Source organism: Cupressus sempervirens, chromosome 2 (assembly GCF_028749045.1).
Source record: "Cupressus sempervirens isolate cs-2001-9-10 chromosome 2, ASM2874904v1, whole genome shotgun sequence".
Lineage (NCBI taxonomy): Eukaryota > Viridiplantae > Streptophyta > Pinopsida > Cupressales > Cupressaceae > Cupressus > Cupressus sempervirens.
The window spans coordinates 396,983,424-397,006,817 of record NC_143119.1 but is presented as its reverse complement, the minus strand read 5'-3'; the positions used below and the strand labels follow the sequence as shown (position 1 = coordinate 397,006,817).

General features: G+C 35.1%; 1 protein-coding gene across 2 annotated transcripts in view; it reads left to right on the top strand.

Annotated features, from left to right (window-relative positions):
- The window catches only part of ATSYTF (C2 domain-containing protein), a 165,957-nt gene that overhangs the window by 73,174 nt on the left and 69,389 nt on the right, over positions 1-23,394 (top strand). For both annotated transcript variants that reach the window (XM_089813889.1, XM_089813890.1), the window contains 3 exons: positions 19,034-19,174; positions 19,304-19,735; positions 19,977-20,111. In XM_089813889.1, the coding sequence (XP_089670015.1) occupies positions 19,034-19,174; positions 19,304-19,735; positions 19,977-20,111 (708 nt within the window). The remainder of the gene's footprint in view (positions 1-19,033; positions 19,175-19,303; positions 19,736-19,976; positions 20,112-23,394) is intronic.

Here is a 23,394-nt window from a genome sequence, read left to right as displayed (position 1 = left end):
TTTAGGGCATCAAATACCACTGCCTCATAATGACAAATACCATCTAGGGCGTCAAATACCACTGTATCATCCTTTTTCTTTCCTATTGCTAAATATTGCAATAACATATAGTTAAAAGATACGTTCATTTTCATTATTCACATGAATGAAGGACAGTTATAACATCCATCAAGTAGGCTCATCTCAAGCATATAGATATAATTCATGTCCTATTGGAAGATCTAACCAGTCACCATTTACAGTGACAAGAAAAGTTGATTTCATTCAAGGAAATAACTAATTCAATGATATAAATGAATCTAACATATCTTCAACTTGTAATTTCAAATATCATAAAATTAAAATACCTGTTACCAACATTGAATGCATAACTTATCTCTGTCTTGTGCATGTCTTGGCATTTGATTGAGAGGGGAAGCACTGTCTGGGGCTTAACCTCCCAATCGCGGACCTCCCCACACAATCTCATCAGAGAAGGCCCTCCCTACCTAGAAATAGACATGGTACACCTTGTCTAGCAACTGAGCATCTTGGTACTAGAGAATCAATCCCACTGCTCGATTAGGCATCAAGATCTAAACATTGGATTACCATGAGATGACTTGGACTTATACAATCTCTTTCTTTAATTGATCATATATTGAAGACACTGAATAATAGTTTTATTTTCTTTTCCCTTGCAGGATTCCTCTCCTCTTCACCCATTATATGCTTGGCTCTATTTGGCCTTGGGTGCTTCCTAGGAGATTGTTGATAGTCATGAGATTCTGTTAAATTAGAAGATTGTTTGTGGTGTTATGTTGAAACATATAGAACTGGTACATATCAAAAAGAAAAGAAATAGAGGATATTGCAATGCAGTTTTGCACATCATAAAGCATTATATAATTCCATCGGCTGGGCATTCCTTGCCCCAATCTTATAGCAGTCGATGCTTAAGTAAGCAACTGATCCCAAAGAAAGGTGTGAAAGAAAAGAACAGGCTGTAGCCTCTCAACACTAATTGGAGTCAATACTCAATACTAATGCTACATTTAAAAGGAAAAATAATCTTTCTTGAATGCAAATGCATTTCACATGATATAGATAACATGATGGAAGTTACGTGACTAATCGATATTGCATCATTCACAATGCTAATGACATGATAGGAAAATACATGACCTGGTTATGTAAGAAGATATAAGACCAGGTGTTGGTGCGGATCAATCATTGTGAAATCTATAGCTCCACACAAACAGCTCGTTTATGAATTTCTGTGATATGCTTGGATGTAAACAGAGAATAAGGAGAATGAAGAGAGGTGTGAGAATGAAGAGAGAGCTCTCTCTACCATGGGGATGAAAATATAGTCCCCTTGCTGCAGTTACAAGAAAAGTGCTTGATTTGCAGTTACACGAATATTTGAATTCAAATCTTTAAAAGGAATGCGCTGCTAAGGGTGGCAATGCTCATGTTTTGGAGTCATTATAAAATATTAAGATAAATATAAGGGTCTTGCCCTTCGACATGATATAAAAAATATTTTTGCGTCATGGTATCGTGCCATCTCTAATTGTACATACATGTTTATGCACATGTGCATGTATTTTAATTATATATCTATTTTATATCAGCATATCGATATACACACATATACGTATACATGTAAACGCAAGTATGGATGTCATAATAACATGGTTTCAATATACTTAGGAGACTCCACAACGTTCAAAGGTAACAATTTAAATTATTTTTCAATTTATGCTTAGTGATTTTTTTAATTATTTAGTGATATATAATTTAACTGGCTAGCTTATGGTCGTCCGACATACGCTCTTGCTTGCCTAGCCTTTTACCCTTAATCATGGTGGTTCAAGACTCATACTATTTGCCCAGTGATAGGTGGTGCCCCCGTGCCTGGTTCCTTTTTGGCAATGCTTTCCACCTGTTCGATACACTCCTCCTGCAAGGAAAGGAAATTTTTTATGATTATATCATAACCCTCAACAAAATCAAAATTACCATAATAAGTTATTATTCATAACCTTCATAACGGCTAACCACATATTCATTTCCCAAGATGAATAACCAACTTCCCAATATTTCAAGATAACAATATAATAGCATCATAATGCTTAACTAACATGTTGTCTTCATATGAAAATTATAACGACTAACCATCTTACCATTTCACATAACTAATTTTACCTGTCAACTGACTTTGTGTGAAACCTCAATGACTATATGGACATTTTTAAATTGAGTTGAAAATTGGGATGTAACATTGGTTTTCTCCCAAATTTATTCACAAGTTATTATTTTAATCGTGATTATATCATAACCCTTAACAAAATCAAAATTACCATAACAAATTATTATTCATAACCTTCATAACGGCTAACCACCATTTCATATCCCAAGATGAATAACCAACTTCCCAATATTTCAAGATAACAATATAATAGCATCATAATGATTAACTAACATGTCTTCATATGAAAATTATAACAACTGACCATCTTTCTATTTCACATAACTAATTTTACCTGTCAACTGACTTCGTGTGAAACCTCAACGACTATATGGACATTTTTAAATTGAGTCGAAAATTGGGATGTAACATTGCTTTTCTCCCAAATTTATTCACAATCTTGAAATTAATTTCTCCAGGATTTCCTCCATTCCTCTAAGGAATACTTTCTGCACAATGGTTTCCATAACCAATTTGATAATGTCTTTATCTTCTCCAAGTTGTAGTCCCCACGCCATAATCATAGGGAACACCTCTGTGTTCGTTCAATGTCTATTTTCCACCCTGTTAAATATGTCACCATAATTATCAGTACACTCTCTGAGATTCTTCTGTCTTTAAATCTGAGCATCTTATCAATTTTTTTCTTGGTAATCTGTCCATGGAAAGGAATTTGTTGTTTGGGGCAAGTGAATGTAAATGTAGTCTCCATCCTTCCGAGTCACACCAGAGCGCTTTTCCAAGTAACAAAAAAATTTGTGAATGAAATTTCTCCTTGCCATGTTTAAAGTTCAAAACTCGACCTCTCTTCGCAATTAATGCCTTGTCCATCAACGATGTTTGGCATTGGCTTCTTCATCCATAGTACTTACCAACCAACATACACCATCGCCAAAGCATGTAGCCTTCAATGTCTTTACTTATTGCTTATGAATGCAAGGAGAATTATAATCATTTCATTTGGTTATTTTCATCCATCCCTATGTATCCGAAATCCTCAAGGACAATCTCTTGCAAATTTAGGTTAATGCCCTATTTGAAAGTTTCTTAGCCACTTTATTACCTTGTCTGCGAACATGTGTAATTCTGAAATCATCTAAGGGTGCCAACTCTTCATTTATCTGATCTATATAATTCTGCAAATGTCAAGTGTGTATGCCTCCTTTAATTATTGCATTTACAATGATTTGTGAATCCCCTTCTACATGAAGTTTGTGTAATAACTCCTGCCTGGTTATAACTTAATAACTTTAATTTCTTGACAAATTTAGGAAATTTCGCATTTTGACAAATATTCTGCAGGCAACTTCGGAATCCACAATAAGGTTCTATCCAGTCTTGATCCTCTATCGCTAATGGATATGGTAAACTTTTCTTGTTTTAGTGTGTGTTATTGTTCAAATTGATATTGATGCATTAACCAAAGTAAGCATGGATTCTGAAATAGAAAGTATTCTTAACATAATCAACATTGTAATTTTATTGAATCATAATGAAGCTGCAATTATTGATTTCAAAATAACTTGGAAATTGATTGAATACTCCCAAGTACTTAGTGGACCATAGATAAGATAATAATATTAATGTCCAACAAAAAATCACAAGGGTTTATGGGACTGAGCATACAAACAAAAGAACTGACCAAAGTAGGAGCACCAAATGACACCTGAGAAGAAACAAAACAAGACATGAAACCAAAAAAACCAAGGTAAGGACTAAGTATCCTTCCTTGGTACAAAGAAATCAATCACATAAGGGTATAACTGTGGACGATTCAGAGTCTTAGATCGTTGCCGAGAACCGCTGGAGGAGTGTCGCTGCTTGGAAAGACTGGTGCAATGTCTGACCGATTTGGAGTGAGTGATACTGGATGGCCTTTTCGCGCCTTGTGATGGAGACAGGGGGAGAAAAAGGTGGTGATGAGCTGGTCTGAGATATGGCCCTGAGGTATGAGTGACTGTAGGGTATGCTCACGAACCTTGGTGGCCTCCCGTAGGTAAAGTGCAAGGCACTGTTGGTCAATATAGTTGAAGAACGTTGAAAGAGAAAAACAATCTCTGAATAGGCAGTAAAATCTCCCTCTGATCTCATAGTAGATAGGACATCGAAATATAAAGTGAGTCTCAGTCTCAACCTCTGCCAAAGTACACAGTCAACAAATCCAGTCCTCTCTATCCATGTGGTGATATGTCTGAACCCGAAGACGGTGGGAGCCAACTCTAAAGGAGCCCAAAGAGAATTGTAGGGCATGACTCCATTGCCGATAAAGATAAGCAAAGTGGACAATAATACCATTCTGGATCTCAAGAAAATGCTCACCATAAAAGGCCATCTTCGGATGTAATCCACTAGGAGGATTACACTAGGTAGCGATAATGTACTGTCTATAGATATCCTGTCTGACATGCTCTTCAGCTCCTTTCATGAGGGAAGGAGGTGAGCAGGAGCATCCAGTGACAACTGGTAAGGGGGAAAATGATCAATCTCAATCCCGATCGAACTCAATAGAGAGGTGGCCTGGGCGTACCAGCAACGAGATCTAGTGCTAGTGTCGGATCTCATAATCTCAATAGAAGAATAGTATGCCAGATGAGAGTATCTGTGTCGGTTGACATCCAAATCCATAAAGCCTCGAAGTCAATGGAGAAACCAGATCAAGTAAAAAATGGCGGCAAGTTTGAAAGGATGAGCTCCAAACTCGGCCAAGACAATGTTGTGGGGGGTGAGTATGCCACATCTAATGATATGCTGTAAAAGCAACTTTTGAACACGCTCTATAGAGGCCCAATCTGAAACAAGAAAGAGGTCCCCAAACCACCAAGCCATATAGAACGGTTAGTCGAACCAAGGAGTCCAAGAGGGACAACTTGGAGGAAATTTCTTGAAAATGATGTCTGAAGCATCATCTTTCGAGCATGGCCAGGGAACCCATGCCCTTACTAACTCTGGATTGAATATCTGGTCTCAGACTGAAGCAGGGTCCCGAAAACTTCACCTCGAGATACATATAAGAAGAACTAATCTCAACCTCCTGCCCCTAAAAGAAGAAATGAAGATGATGGATCTTTAAACAATAAAGATCATAACCCAAGTCTTTGTCAGATTGACTACGAGCTGACATTGATCACAAAAAAGAAGTCAAATCATCAAGGAGTCTTTGTAAACTGTCGGGAGAAGAGGTCAAGAGAACAACATCATCTGCAAAAAGGAGAATGGAGATCAAAACTTGATGTAAATAGCACCCATCACCAAGTTGTGAGGAGTTCACAAGGAAATCCTCAAGCTCGTTGATATACAACTCGAATAGGGTGGGAGAAAGAGGGCGACCATGCTTCACCCCAATGGTTCTTTGAATCGGAACCAAAAAACCCTTCGGAGTCCTGAACCTACTAATCACCTTCTTGTATAGTCTCATAATAGTAGTCAACAACATATATGAGATCCCAATCTCGCTAAGTCTCTGAAATAAGGCCATCCTAAGAACAAAATCAAAAGGCTTGCAGAAGTCCACAAAACAGTAGTAGACTTTCTCAGACCGGTGGCTAGCCTCAATAATAGCCCGTAGTGTGAAGATATGATCCATAGTTTGGTAGTTCGCTCAAAAACCGACCTGACCTTTTGCTCTACATCCTTGTCTGCCAAGCTCTCTAGATATGATAGTGTTCAGAGTAGTGGCATAAAGCTTGGCAAATGTATGCCTGATCATGATGGTCCTGTAGTTACCAGGGTTGGAAGCAGGACGAGACTTATGAATAGGGTAAATTATATGTCACGACCAAGACTCAGGAAACCCAGTACAGACCACTCCTTTAAAGGGTGTAGGAAGGTAGGATTCGAGGATCGAAGCACCAAATTTGAAAAGTCTTGCATGAAAACCTTCCTTGTTTGCCGCTCTACTGCATCTCATGGATCTAATGGCCTCATAAATACTGGAGGGGGTGAACAAATGGTAGTAAGGAGGTGGAGTGGAATGAAGAGGTGGCTGCTCTGGAATGTCATAAAGCGTAATGGTGTGGTAGGTCAAAGAGTGAAAGTTGAGGATGGAGGGTGGCGGTGGGGGGGGACACCAAGGGAAAAGGGTATGCCAGAAGATCTAGGGATTTTGAATAAGCGTGGAGCAAAGGGATCTGCACTGAGAAGAGGCAAAAAAATGTTTCTTGTGGCGAAAAAAACGAAGGTAAGAGAAACACAGACGGGAGAAAGCAGGAGAATGAGTCTCAAAAGCAGAGCAAACAGAGCGATGGAAAGCTTTACATTCAACATCAAACCATTGATTCATAGGACATGTATTTCGACGTTTAGATTTGAGAGAGAGAGGGGAGCAGTGAGGGATAGAAAGGAGAGCGGACACCCAAATGGTAGAAGCAAGTAAATCAAACATGGTGGAGGTTGCATACAAATCATTGAAACTAGTTGGTGTCAAAAGTCTCCTAAGATGGTAGGCAAAGAGCTCGCCATCTCCCTCAGGGCGGAAGCGAGTAGCTGTGTAGACAGTGTCAGATGGGGTGCGAAAGGGCTAGGGAGAAGGCAACAAATGGGGTGAAACGCGGATAGCAATGCTAAGAAGAGCATGGTCAGCAAAGGGGAGACGAGAAATGGTGAAACTGTGAATGGAGGGAATGAAGGAAGAAGAGGTGATGACATAGTGCACAACTCTGTCCTAACACCTCAGATTTGAAAATTTAGATTGTATTTACTTGCATAAACAACGAATAAGAACCGGGTTATTGTGCAGAACCATCTCTTCAAAGTCACGTAGGCAGTCAAGACCATAAACTGCCACCCTAAACTAATCACAGACCCTCAGAGACTCCAAATGCAGATCTGCTAATTCAATTGCAGACCACCAACAACTTCCTACAATGCCCAGAGTTCTTGTACAACAGCCACATTAGAGCCTTGTGGGTCTATTTCATCAAACACAGCCTCCAGATGTTGAATGTAGGCCTCTTTATTCAGTTCACAGGTGTATTAAAAGAGATGCTAACCAAATAATAGCATGCTCCAGATTTAAATCACCATTGAATAATGAATTCCACAAGAAACATCATCTTCCTAGCCGCATGATGTACATTAGGGAAGTCACAACATAACTTCGAATTCTCCAATGAACAATAAGCTCCTCAACCATAGTAGAAATAGTAAAGGAAGCTCTAGAATCAAACACTCAAATCAAACCCTTATACTTCAGCAAGGACACAAAAATTCATAACTCAGAAAAGCCACAAAGGCAACAAAAGAAAATAAATATTTGAGCGTGATTTTCCTAGTGAAATGAGCTGGTATTTATAATGCCATGTTGACAAAAGTTTCCAAAAGAACTCAACTTCAGAAACTGTGAATAGTTCCCTAAAGAACTCAGCTCTTGAAACTTTCCAACATAATATCAGTTTAAATATTTAATACTTGGCTTAGGCATATAATAAATGACCCCTTCCAATGATGACTCAACCTTGAACTTAAGTGAAATTATAGCTTTATAATAAGCCATTAAATGATTAATAATAATTTTGCCACAAACCAACTCCCAAAATAATCATTAGTTAAATATGCCGTCTAAAATAGGAGTCACACCTATTATTTCTCGATGTGACCAAATGCACTTTCCAAAAATAGAAGGGTCCATCTCAATCAATACCCAACTTAATACAAATAGTAAGTACAAAAAACTAAGCCCAAACAAAGTCCAATCTGAGCCAAACAAAGACCAACCTGTAGCTTACTGAATTGTGGAGAAGATAAGACCCTCCCAAGCCAATCAACTACCTCAGAAGACCCTCTATTCACAATAATTAACCTACAAGGATCACAATAATAGGCTAATCTCTCAAACTTCGATGTTGGCAAAAATGGGGACATTACAGTTTGTTAACTTCCAATCTTTTAGTTGCCTTTATTACTAACAAAGTCGCCTTCACTTCAGCAATATTATTTGAACCTTGATTGTAGGCACTACAAGCAAGAAGCCCATTGTTTTACCAAAGGGTCGCCCCCAATTTTATGCTAGGGATGTACTCCCTAGGTGGAATGCAAATGCCCCACTCCACATCCCATAGATAAATCAAGATACAAGATCTTGGGAGCTTTTAAATTGTTGACATAGTAGAGAGTAAGCCTACGAGGTTTAAACCTTGGTTGTAGTGCCTACGTGCAAGAAGCGCCACCATTTCACCAAAGGGTCGCCCTCGGTTGAGTGCAACTTTAATTTTTTTTTTTTAATAATTCTAAAAAGAGGATGTGACATCCTTTAGGTCTATCATCACACATGAATGTATTTGTAACCATAAGTTGATCAACAATTTTCATAAGTCTATTTCTAGATTCTATTCATGTCAGGCATTCATTGGAGACTGCATAATATGCATAATTCACATTGAAGATATTCCATTCCCTGTTTTTGTTTTTAGTATTTTTATATATTGTGATAATAATTTCTGCGTTATTATAGACATTCCTTTAAATTGTTTGCATCATGTATATTTGCACAAGAGGTACAATTGACAGAATAAATGTAACAATCTCCTAATTCCTATTATTATATACAAGAAAATATGTATACACATCCGTACCAAACCCATTATGTTTGCTACATAATATTGTTATCAACTTATCACCAATCATATAAGGCAAACATGGCTTCGATTTTCAATCTCCTCTGAAACTGTAACTCATTAATATATTGTTTGAAACAACCAATTTCTCTTACTTCTACCATCTTTCCAACAATGTTCATTCAATTCCAGATATGTAGTACTTTGTGTTTAAGATTGTAGCTGTGATAGAGATATTTATCTTTGGGCGTTAATACTTTTATGGTCACCTTCAACTAAAAAGGAAATTTATGATAGACTGTAATCTTAAATATTAAGACGTGTGTCATACAACATGTGTTGAAGCATGGAAATGTGAAGAGTCATATTTGAAAATAAAAAGTTATGTTTTCGGAAAGTGAAGAGACCTTTGGTTGTAATGTGAAGAGTCTCTCTATATGTTATATATGTTGATGTTTGGTAGCTTCTATTAGATAAACCTATATATAATTATATATGAAATATAATTTATATATATAAGCTCATTGCTATATATATATATATATATATAAAATAATGATTAAATGTTTATTAAATTAATTATCAAATTAACAAATAGACATGTCCCTTCTCTTCTTATCCTTTTCTCACTATAAATAACAGGTTGCTGCCATTTGGTACAGACATACCAAATATTATGGCGGTGATTAATACATTTGCAGCGATCCTCGAAAAACTAACATGGTATTAGAGCCAGTTTGCCAATGTAAGGAAGGATAGAAAAGACTAAAGAATAGCCATTGAGCAATAAGCAAGGGTATCAAAGTTGCATGAATTTTTTTTTTATCAACTGGCTTTATTATTATGATTGCCATCTCTTTGCTTCAGCATTGTGATTTTAATGAATCAAGTATTAAATTGTTAACGATCAGTGTTTGTTTGAAGTAAATGACTATATAATTGTCACGGACATCAATAGAGAAGCAATTCAAATAAATTGATCAGATTCAAAAAAAATTGTTGTTGAGAGTTGCCTTCTTGTCTAGTATTAGCCTTGATGATTTAAAGTGCTTGATTATAATACATTGCATTTTGCAGAGGATGTAGCTTGGAAACTCTAATTTGGGTTGGAACGATAGACTAAGCCACAAATTTATATAAACGTGGTTTCAACATATTGTGATTGAAGGACGCTAAGAAGGAATCAACAACAATAGATAAATGACAGAAAAGAGAACCAATAGATGGATTATAGAGACCCAAACCCCACATCTCTCTCACTCACTTAAGCTGTGGCAATTCAGGGCACCATTTTATGTTCATCCAGCATTCAAATCCCACCACTTACAAAGAAAAGTATAAAATGATAGTCGGATGAATTGTAAGCACGGGCACTGAAGAATATACAGAAAAAAGCGCACCAAAACAATTGTAATACCCTCGATGGGCATTTGGAAATAAGATAGAGTCATATTTAAAGAGAAGTATTATCGGGTACTCTCCAAATAGAAAAATATAATAAGAAGAGGCGAATAAAAATTGATATAAAACACCCCTCAATCAGCAGCAAAACACAAATAGCTCATAACGGTAGAAATAAGGAAGACCCCTGATTGACCCAACACATGTTTACTTGCAAGCATGGTGACGTGCGAACAAAGGATAAAGACAAATACCACATAAACTAAATACAAAGGGAAGAATATGCGGAACACAAATTTGCTGTTGTAGTCAAAGCGAGAGTTATATGGAGCGGATAAGGTAAGATGAATAAATAACTAAGAGTATACAAATGATGAGACTCTCTTCGACGGGATCACATGCTACGTGAGTGGAGATAGACACAAAACCAAGGTATGTAGGAATATGTTAAATAATACATAAAAAATGATTTAAATAAGATTGTTGTCCAAAGTTCATAGTATCTACAATATGAAGAATAAAGTGATCAAGCACCCAGTGACCCTAAAGGAAAAAGAGGGAGATTGAGATGTAGAGAAAGCCTGACATTTCATTAGAGGGAACCTTGAAAGGGAGGGAGTAGACAAAGGAGATGATTTAGTCAACCTTTGGCGATCTCGATCATGTTGATTTAGAGGAATTAAACCATGTTGAGATGGATTCTCCAGTGATCAATAAATTGTAGTAGTCAAGAGGATTGCGATTCATAAATATACCCCGTGATTGTGATTTTAATGTGCCTACCCCCCTTTGTACATCATGAGGAAGTGACGACTTCCAAATGATGTCACTTGTATTTGTATTAGTTATTGAAAGGTGATGATCTTACAATAACTTAATTTTCTATTATGAAAAATATCTTACAATGTCTATGTAGATCATAATAGATTATACTTTGCATGGTGAGTGTTTATATGGTAAGCATTATGAGAATGCGTGTGCACATACCTTATAAACATTTATTGAGTACATGGTGAATGTTATGCATATTGATATTTTGGAAGGCCATCACATAGAGTACTTGGTGAATATCATGCGTCTTGATGTTTTGGAAGGCCATTACTCATAGAGTACTTGGTGAATATCATGCAACTTGATGTTCATATTTGTTGATTATCATTGATATTGAGGGAGGCCAATACTCATGATATGAGATGCAATTGCAAACACTTTTGAGTAATTGGTGAATATTATGTATTCTGTGAGACCAATACTCATGATATCATATGTGATATCAAACTTTATTGAGTATTTGGTGAATATCTAGTTGATATTCTAGTAGACCAATACTCTTGATATCAAATTTGATATCAAAATGATGGATATCTTCTGATCTTGCTAACTTGATATTGCTTTGAGGTAATATGTGTGTTTATCCTCCCTAGCTAAGAGGGAATGTTGATGTTTGGTAGCTTCTGTCAGATAAACTTATATATAATTATATATGAGTTATAATATATATATATATATATATATATAACAATGGTTAAATGTTTATTATATTAATTATCAAATTAACGAATAGACATGTCCCATGAAAGGACATGTCTCTTATCCTTTTCTCAATATAAATAAGAGATCGTTGCCATTTGGAACAAACATACCAAATATTATGGTAGTGCTTAATACATTTGCAGCGATCCTTGGAAACCTAACAATATGTATCACATCAAATGAATGGCAGTGTACACTTGAACTTTTATGATCAATAAAATAATATTTTTGTTGTGTGGGTGGGTTTTCCCTTCAATCTAGAAGGGTATTCCCAAGATAATTCTGGTTTTTATTGTTTTAGTTTTACCTCTTTCTTATTGCTGTTTATCTTCATAGATATCTGGGCTCAAAACTTAACATGGTATCAAAGCTGTTATGGAAGTAATTGGTAAAATTCTTGCTTGTTATTAACAGTGATCAAGAGATCATACAAGAGACTTGAACGATGTTTCCTTAAGAAACAATCATAAAGAATAGAAACATAAAACTAAATATTAGAAATATTTTAATAGATATATAATTATATATGAGATTATATATATAACAATGATTAAATGCTTATTATATGAATTATCAAATTAATGAATAGACATGTACCATGAAAGGACACGTCTCTTATCCTTTTCTCAATATAAATAAGAGATCGTTGCCATTTGGATCAAACATACCAAATATTATGGCAGTGCTTAATACATTTGCAGCGATCCTTGGAAAACTAGCAATATATATCGCATCAAATGAATAGTAGTGTGCACTTGAACTTTTATGATCAATAAAATAATATTTTTGTTGTGTGGGTGGGTTTTCCCTTCATTCTAGAAGGGTATCCCCAGAATAATTCTGGTTTTTATTGTTTCAGTTTTGCCTCTTTCTTATTGTTGTTTATCTTCATAGATTTCTAGGCTCAAAACTTAAAATGTTATCAAAGTTGTTATGCAAGTAATTGGTAAAATACTTGCTTGCAAGAGATCATACAAGAGACCCGAACAATGTTTCCTTAATAAACAATCATAAAGAATAGAAACATTTTATTCTAGCTAAGAGAAAACTAACAGTTATCTACAGCTAATTAAAGAATATAAACATTCTATTCTAGAAATATAAAACTAAATATTAGAAATATTCTAATTTTTATAGAAGATTACAATAGATAACCATTAGATACTAAACACAGATAATAGAAAATATCTATTCTTGTAATACTCTCCCTTAATGGTTAATCTGTCAAGAGCACGAAGTTGTCAAAAAACGTAAAAGACAGATTCTGTTTGCTCAGAGTGTTCCGCACTATTTGCTGTAGGCTGCGAACCAGATTGCTTAGATAAGATAGCTAAGTGCTTCCAATATTGAACCTTCATGTGCCCATACTTGTGGCAATAGTTGCATTGAATGTTTTTCTTCTGAGAGCCTTTTGAATTTGGAGTAGAGGATGTCTGCTGAGAAGATTGTTGATGGTACTTTGGATAATGCTTCAAAGTTTATAGATGAGCATAATGCTCCAAAACAAACCGCAAAAAGCCATAATTTTTTAGGTGAAAAATCAATCAAAACCCAACATGATTTTTGAGGTGAAAATCAATCAAAACCCAACATGATTTTTTGAGGTGAAAAATTAATCAAAACCCAACATTACAGAGCTTCATTTTTAGGAAAAACGGTAAAACCCAATAGATAATTTTTGAGGGAAAAATTACAAATCCACAAAGGAATCCCACACAACTTTGCGAATTACAGAATCATATATTTTAAGGGAAAACTTATAGAAACCCATAAGAATTTTTTTTAGGGAAAAAATATGAAAACTCATCAGAAATTTTTTTTGAGATTTTTTTTAATGAAAACCCACCAGAATTTTTAAGGGAGGCAAAATATGAGACTTTGCATGGCAAAGCAGCACATGCAAACAACATGCAAGTACATGCAACCCTCAAAAAGTAGAGACAAAAAAATTGAAAGATGGCTCAAAAGAGAGCTCGAAAAACCCAAAAAGAATATGTTGTCAGTTTCTAGATCAGCTGGCTCAAAAATCGAGGTACCAGAAAAAAAAAACAACCCAATTGATCTCTCAAAAAGCCCACCAAGAATCTGATTTTTTTAATCTGGTACAGAAAATTAGGGTTTCGAGCAAAAACGACCCTGGCTGCAAGAAACCCAAAATGAATGTCATAAATGTGCAGAAAAAATAGAGGGATCAGGATAGAAATGGGTTGTTGAACTAAAGTAGAAGTCGGCGGATTCTAATCTCTCAGAATGGAAACCCTAGTCGGATTATAGAGAGAGTTGGTAACAAATATGCATGTAAATAATTTCGAAAATAAAAGGTAGAAAATTTCAAACAAGAAATTATAATTATTTTTGAAAAAAATTAGAGTATTGGCTCTAATACGATATTACAAAAGTTATTGGTAAAATACTTGATTGTTATTAACAGTGATCAAGAGATCAATTTATACAAGAGACTGAATGATGTTTCCTTAAGAAACAATCGTAAAGAATAGAACCATTCTATTCTAGCTAAGAGAAAACTAACAATTATCTACAATTAACTAAAGAATAGAAACATTCTATTATAGACACAGAAAACTAAATATTAGAAATATTCTAATATTTACAGAAGATTACAATAGATAACCATTAGATACTAAACAAAGATAATAGAAACTATCTATTATCGTAATAAAAACCAGGTTTAGATTTCAGCAATTTAAGGAAGTTTCATTTATGCATACGTCATTTTTTGTAGATTGCATTTATGTATTTTGTAGACAATCTGTTTCTATTGAGTGTTAGTAGCAACTTTAGATCTTTATCTCCAAGTCTCGGCTATGCTCTCCTTGTATGCTTCCTTAGCTCTAGCAAGCTTTCTTTATGTTCATACTTTCTGTTTCTTTCGATTGCCATCATCGAGCCTTTATCTTTCTATTGGGAATGATTCTACTTTGTTTGTGCGCTATTTTGATGTGTGATGGTGGTTCTCTTTCCTCCCCCGTCAGTTTCATCATTTCTATTCAATGCATTCACTCAGATGTAAGTGTTGTCTTGTTGCATGATGTGTATGTTGGTCGTAATCTTATGGAAATGATTGAATATTGTATTGTAATTTTGTCTTTGGAAAGAGAAACATCAGTGTTTTGTGTTGCAATTGTAATGTTTCAAGTTGCCCCTTTGGTGTTCGAGCTATGGCTATGCTTATATCTGTTCTTCTTGGCTTATCTTATTGTCTTCTTCATTTTTTGGCTTTTAGTGGCTTATGTCTTAGCTGCTGAGTCGACATCATATGTGTATGTGCTTTTTAGAGATATTGATGTGGAGTCTTTCGGTTGTTGTGGGAGGTTATGTGGTTCATTTGTTTGTGTCATTTTGTATCCAACAACATTGATATTGTTCATAGCGCCAACGGTTCTTATCATGACATCTCACTACACTCTTATGTGGGTGTCGTTTAAATTATATAGGAGCTTGTTCATATTTGTAACGTCATCTTCTTTTGTCTTGGTTCACTCATACCGTGTCATTCAGCCGACACCTTTATGAAATTCATTTTTCATGAATTTATGGATACTCTTTTCTTAATCGTTTGTTTCTTTTCCAGAGAGCATTCCATTTGTGTTCAGAGCGATTATTCTATCACCAACCAATGGAGGAAGTCAAGAGTAGAGCGATACGATGGATAAATTCCTTCTCAAATTATTTTCTTAAACTATGAGTTGTGTATCGTATGTGATTTGCGTCCGTCTTGAATATAGTAGATCTCACCACTAAATGTTGTCTTACGTCTTCATCTTCAGGGGGTCTCTATTGTCATTCCTTATGCTCAAATATTATTTTCTATTGATATTTCCCTCTGATAGCACCAAGCGTGTGTCTCCTTCATGCTAGGGTTTTTTAAAATTTAGATCTTGATTTTTACCCGACCTCTAGAGGTGTGTGCGTGTTTGTATGGTAGTTTTGCCAATGCGTTTGCTATGTTGTCACTTATTTTCATTTAGTCCTTCTGTTTAAGCTTGATGGTCATCGGTTTTTCCCAAATATCGTTTCCTTCTTTAACTTCTATCTCTAGGTTATGAAAGATTAGTATCTTCATATGTTTTGCCTAAGCTTGATGGAGTTAGCGTAGTTTTGGAAATTATCGATCTCTGATGTTGAGTGTTTTGGGTGTGCTAGTAAACTGTTTAGAGTCACTTTAATGAGAAGTGGCATTCTATGTGAAATTCATTTTGTTCTGTTTAGTACTAAAATATTCTATATGTACAATATTGAGAGGAAGAGCATCTACATCATTACGATGGTAGAGAGGCAGAATTGCATTTAGTGCAACTATCACATTGCTTTTGCTTGAGACATTTCGAATAGCAATTGAGGATGGCTTTCCAGAATTTGGTGCATTCATCAATTACGGAGATAAGTTTTATATGATTGATGCATCTAAATTGTACATATAGTAAACTTTGAAAGTCGAGCTTTATCTCAGTGTCATCATCTCTTGTTGGGCTCAAATCTCCAAAGAGATAAGTATTTTATATTGAGTATTGATCATATTGTATGGTTATCGATCTCTATTATAGTTGATGTTATGAGTTATTAATATTTCTATTTGTTGCAGGATGCAACAAGATATGAATTATAGCTCCAGAGGGAGATGTTGACCTTTAGAGAGAGATTTAAGCTTCAGAGAGAGGCTCACATAATTAAGAGGGAGTGCTTATGGAATCCCCATCATTCTCATATATGCTTGTGATGCTTGTGGTATTTGTAAAATTTGAGATTTAAATGGAACTAAGTCTTAGTTTGTTATGCCTATTTCTATTCTTGTGCGAATAAATTAGATTGTAAGATCAGCTATGATAACTCTTTCACTATGTGATAATGAACATCATGTTGAGAGAGTCTATGATGTCATTACATTGAGAGTCCATGATGTCATCACATTGAGAGATTCCATGATGGGAGTTGGATGTCATGTTGAGAGATTCCATGACAGTTCACGTTGAGGGAGTCCGCGCTTAAAGGCGTAGCGGCGAGTCTTACAAATTTGTCATGTCGAGTGATTCCATGATCATTAACAATGAACAAATTGTTCTCTTAGTGTCATGATGAGAACTGTTTGTGTTTTTGATAGGATTTTCATGTTGAGTGATTGCATGATTATTAACACTGAGTAAATTATTCTCTTAGTGTCATGTTGAGAGATTCCATGAAAACTGTTTGTGTTTTTTGCAAGGTTTTTATGTTGAGTGATTCCATGAAATTTTATAGGATCCATGTGATTAGATTTTATCATTGACATTTTGGTTTTAGCCTTGTGTGATTGAAAAGCTAAAGATCTCTCTCTGGCTAAGTGGGAGTGTTGAAGATTGTAGTTGTGATAGAGATCTTTATCTCTTGGCGTTAATACCATTATGGTCACCTTCAACTAAAATGGACATTTATGATAGATTGTAATATTAAATTTTAAGATGTGTCCCATACAACATGTGTTGAGGCATGAAAATGTGAAGAGTCGTATTTGAAAATAAAGAGTCTTGTATTGGGGAAGTGAAGAGACCTTCGGGTGTAATGTGAAGAGTCTCTCTATACATTATATATATCGCATCAAGCGAATGACATTGTACACTTGAACTTTTATGATCAATAAAATAATATTTTTGTTGTGTGGCTGGGTTTTTCCCTTCATTCTAGAAGGGTTTTCCTAGGATATTTCTGTTTTTTATTGTTTCAGTTTTGACTCTTCTTATTGCTGTTTATCTTCATTGATTTCTGGGCTCAAAACTTAACACTTTGTAGGACTTACTCAGCACAAAAGATTATGGACCTTCTTGCTGGATATCTTCCATCAATATTAACAGTAGAAAACACACACAAATATACATATCTCTATGTGTGTTTGTGTGTGTGTTATACACATACACATACACATATAGATAGACACACACATTGTATTAGTACATACTACATTCTATGAAATCCACCAAAATATATATGATACAGCTGCCATTGCTAGGAGATATGAATATCTCTAACTTATTTCTGACTTATCTCATGTACAATAGGTTTCTCCTGACTTGATTCTAGCATGAAAACTTATCATCACATATGACATGTACATATGCATCCACTGTTCGACCAAATTCAATATGTGCTAACTGAATTTTAGAAGTTCTTGTGAAAATAGACATTGAAGCTCAATTCAAACAACACATAAATTATACTTCCTTGTGGGTATGTTCCAGCAAAAACATAATGGAAATATTGAAAATGATGGGAGGATGACATATATGTCCTTCATTGACAAAACATCTTTGGTTCCCACAACAGTCTTTTTGATAACTAAAACCTATTCATCTCCTAGATTTTTGATTTTAAAGCATATTTTGGACAGACTTATAGTGTGGCAAAAAGCTAAGTCACAAGATTCGTCGAATTTCATTCATGAGATTCAGATTTCAGTGAATTCTCTCTCTTTCCGAACTTCACCCGAATTTTATGATATTTAATATAATATTGTTATTTAATATAATAGTATTTATTTTAAACTGATATTGACTATTTTAGTTAAATTGTTTAGCAGTGTTAAACTATTTGACAATTTTGTGGTTATAGTACTAATATTTAAAAATACATAAATATAAATAACTAAAATTGAAGGTCGATTTTTTTTCTGAATTTTTACTCTTGCCAAATATCATTTGAATTTATGATTGACAAACTCGAATTCGAATTCGAGCCTTGTGACTTAGGCAAAAAGTACACCTTGTTGCAACTTACACTTCATGTGGATGATGTACATGCCCTTTGCTTACACTCTTTACCTCCATCAAGATTCTTGTAGATGCTATCTTTTCTTCGATTCTGGTTATCATTACATTAATCTGTTTGATCTTGTTAAGTGCTTGGGTGGGGCTATCAATTATCACCAACTTGCAAAACAAAATATGTGATAAATAATGTTTGCAAAATCCTTCTTGTGGATTTGGAGAGTATTAGAAACCAAACTCTCTCTAGTTTCTGTTTTAAAATTCTAAATTTACATGTTGATTAGTGCATGATAAGTTGGTTCTCTTTTGCTAGGACATCATCTTTGTTTTCTGTATTTTATATTCACTCGTTTCCTTAGACTTAATAAAATTAGATTAGCTGGTCACTCCATTGGTATTAATGATGGGCATAGATGCCAATATGTTGTTCATTATTGTGCTGTCTAATGTATAGCTTTTCTGGTTTTCATAGAAGTTATATTCAATTTAACATGAAATTATTCATAGGAATATGAAGAGGTAACTCCATTTGACAGAGCAGTTATTCCTGATGTTCACAGCTTCAATTTATGCCAATCCTGGATGGACAAGCCCTTCTTTATTCATTTGAATCAATTCCAGAAGTTAAAATTGGCGTTGCCTTTGGAAGTGGAAGCCAGACAATCCCTGCAACAGAGCTGCCTGGTGTTTCACCCTGGCTGGTTGGTTCTGTCTGTTAAATATTAATTTGATGTCTGAAAAAGATATTGAACAGACATGTTATTTAGTAGATGTATATTTTAAAAACAGCTGTTTGTCATGGTTTGAATAGATCATTTCACCTGTGACAGGAAAAAGTTTTTATTGAGACCTTGACGAGGACAATGGTTGAACCACGGCGCAAATGCCTTTCTTTACCAGCTGTAAATTTGAAGAAAAGTGCCATTGGTGGGATTCTTTCAGTGACCGTTGTTTCAGCAAACAATATTGTCAAACTAAATACAAAAGGAGCTCTTCCAGACAGACGGGTGAGTTCCCATGGAAGCAGTTATTCACATGGAAATGGTAGCAGTGGTGGCAGTGGCAGAAACATGAACACATTTGTTGAAGTAGAGCTTGGGCATCTAACACGAAGAACTACATCTTGCTCAGGTTCAAGTCCAAAATGGAATGATACATTCAACATGGTTTTGCATGAAAACATAGGCACACTGAAACTGAATCTTTATGAACAGGGTTCAGGCCATGTGAAATATGACTTTTTGGCTAGCTGTGAAATCAAGGTAAGAATTTTAATTTGAATAAATTCCACATTGGAAATTACTATTCAGATGGAAAACAACACTTGGAACTGTTATAAATTTTGTCTGTGAATGTAAATTATGAGCATTTCAATATCTCTTATCCGCTTTTGTTGCAATCCATACTGTGCTGTATTCTGGTAAAGATTTTAGAAATGGCATTTTCTTCTGTATCAAAATTCAACACAGTTCCACCAAGTGCTTTAAAATCGCTTTTGCATAGGTGAAATATGTGGACGATGACTCCACCACATTCTGGGCAATAGGACGGGACTCAAGTGTGTGTGCTGCACGTGCTGAACATTGTGGCAAGGATGTGACAATGGTTGTACCCTTTGAAGGGGTAGAATCAGCAGAGGTTTATTTCTTGCCTCACTTAGACACAACCTTTAACTCTTACTCTTTTTTGTGTTATTTTTATTTCATTTTTATTCGAGCATACTAAAAATTCTTATGGAAAAGGACCTTGGTTCCAGGGTTCCATATTTAGGCCCTCCTGGCTTTATTTTGGCTGCTATGCACCTTCTTAAAGCATAGTGTAATCATATGAAAGGGATCACTGGCATATCAAGATATTTAAAATTTGTGAACTAATAGTCATAATGTTAATCTATGCGTTGAAATGCATTAACAATTCTACTTCATTCAAACATGCTTAGATAAAATTTTCATGTCTCTCAATGATTGAAAGATGACTTTAACATTCTGAAGAAATGTTATTCTTTTCTCTCTATGAGTGTGTGTACTTTAATTTGATTCTATGCTTAGGAGGTTTTGATTCTTTTAATTGAAAATGCAATCCAAGTGCAACAGCGCTCAATAGAATATTTTTGACCTGACGAATCCTGTCATAGAAGAATCCTCCTTATCTTTGGTAGATGAGACTTTTTCATCGCCTTGTGCTGTGTTACAAGTCCTTGGCTATTGATATGGTTTCTATAGAAGGTGACCATAACTGAAAATTGTACTCATAGAGCACCAAAATCCTCGAATAGACTCCTACATTTTGAAAGATATTCACAAGTTAGAAGACTAAAAGAATGCTCGATAGATAACAAAGTATCTATCATCATGTAGAACTTGTTAAAGAATTCTGGAATAGAAATGATCCTTCTTATCTTCGGTAGATGAGACTTTTTCATCTCCGCATCCCACTTCTATAAGCCCTTGGATATTTTGATATAGTTTCTGTAGAAAGTAACCATTAATGAAAATTGTACCCATAAAGCACCAAAATCCCTAGAATAGACTCCTACATTTTCAAAGATGCCCAGAAATCGGAACACTAAAGAATACATTGATAGTTAACAAAGTATTTAGCTCTATGTAAATCTTTATTATTGTTCTAATTTCCATCTTTCAGTAATAACTGAAGAAATGTGTAGTAGAACTACTTTCTGAATTAGAAGGGGAAGCTTCCTATAAAACAAAAGCTTATCTAAAATACTTGCAATTTACAATCTTTGTAGTGATATTTTTGGTGGTTCCTGTTCATGTCAAGTATACTTTAAATGTGTATCTTTTTGGGTTTGCATAGCGTAGAAGATTGAAATGCTCTTTTTAACATGAGGCAAAGGATTCTATTATTTTGACTCGATATATAGATATTGAACAATGCAAATACATGCATGGAGTTGATTAGGCTAACACATAAATGCAATTGTAATGGTAGAATTAAATGTAAGACTTGGGACAAATCCACAAGTTTCATCTATAATACAAAGCTTGTATATTCGCCAAAGCAATTTTAGTACAATAACAAAACATATCTATAAACATTTTTGAGAGAGATAGACTTAATAAATGCCATTGAGTAACTAGCAAATTTACGATAAAATTGAATGCTCAATGAATATCAATTTTAGCATATTGCAGGCTGCACCTTTTTTAAAAGAACATAATGTTGATGAGAACAGTGTGTGATTTTAAATTGAAGTGGGTGCACTTTTCTAAGACTATGGCTTTCTAAAAGAAGACAGCCTTCCTTTGAGCACCTGATTTTATTCTTTGACGCTTTTCTGCACTGCAGCTTGTATGCTGAGCTTGACATTGTTAAAATGCTCAATCAGTATTGAAAAATACTGATTATAAATTCACAGGCCTGAATCAGAATTAGAGGTATTTGATCCCCAAGAGGCAGAATATTTATTGATTTCAATGGTCATTTCTCTTGTTTGGATGCTTATCTAATATTTGCTCCAGGACACAATCATAGATGGTCAAGTCTATTCACCACGTGTCTCTTCATGAAGAGACACGATTAGATATTAATGAGCTTTTTAAAAAGGAGCTGATCCTTCTCGGGTGTGATTAGGTTAAATTAATCATCTGCAAACTTTGATCTGGAATAAACAATCATAAGCACGATTTGTTTGCTTGATCAAACATAATCCAAGAGAATGCATTCTTCAAAATTTATACTTAGTTTGATGATGATAATTTGGTCAATTTCAAGAGCTATTTCATTGATGGCAGTAATAGTTCTGATTATGCATGTATGTGTATGCATGTATACCAGTTTATATGATGAACTGGTGCACATATGTATACAGATTTATCAGACCAATTTGTGAATTCTGACAGACACTACCATATCTTTAACACTCCCTCTTAGTGAACTGGTGCACATATGTATATAGATTTATCATATCAATTGTGAATTCTGACAGATGCTACCATATCGTGAATACTCCCTCTTATATACTCCCTCTTATCTAGGGTAGATGACTGAGTATGAATTGGTTTAGACATCACCTAACACATGATATCAAGGAGTATACATAATATCATGTCACATGATATTTGTATATCCTAGTTATGGTATGTGCACTGACACCATGTCACATGATGCCTACTATAACTTATCATGGCATGTCCACTGATATTACCTCACATAATATCCACCAAGATTATCTCATAAACAACATATTGATACACAATTGATATCAAGTCAGCATGATATCTATCAATAAGTCTAAGAGATATTAACTATCAAGACATTTCCATGAATACCAAGTCAGCATGATATTCTTCATGATAGTGAACATTGTAAAGTTGTCATCTTACAATGTTGTATACAAGTGTATATTAGCAGAAAGATCATCATCTTCCAGTAATGTACACAGGGGCCCCATAAATTCATAGTCACATATGATCAAGGAGTTTACATAGAGTCACCACGGATTCTCTCACGTGGTGTTGTCATGGCATCACACACATGACATCCACCATGAACCATATCAGAGGGTGGATCCAACACAACTACTCCTAGAGAGTAGAACACGGGTGCTGCATTAAGCTTCGCTCTCATAGAGAATAATCCAATAAGGCATATTTCAAGAAATCATCAAGGCTAAGTCTACATCTCAACAATGACTTCATTCTTTACAACTCCAAATGCACAAACTTTATTTTGGCATGAGACTTGGTGAGAATATCAGCCAAATGTTCTTTAGTGATAATGGACCTCAATTGAAAGTTAGAGAGACCATCTTGACATGGTCTACTCCCTTTGAATGAATATCATTGGATGTTAACAAATGTAAATCCATAAGTTGTTCCCTCTGGCACGGAGGCATGTCCTATTCATATACTCCAATCATGGAAAATATCTTGTTCTAAGGGACTCATCATTTGTTACT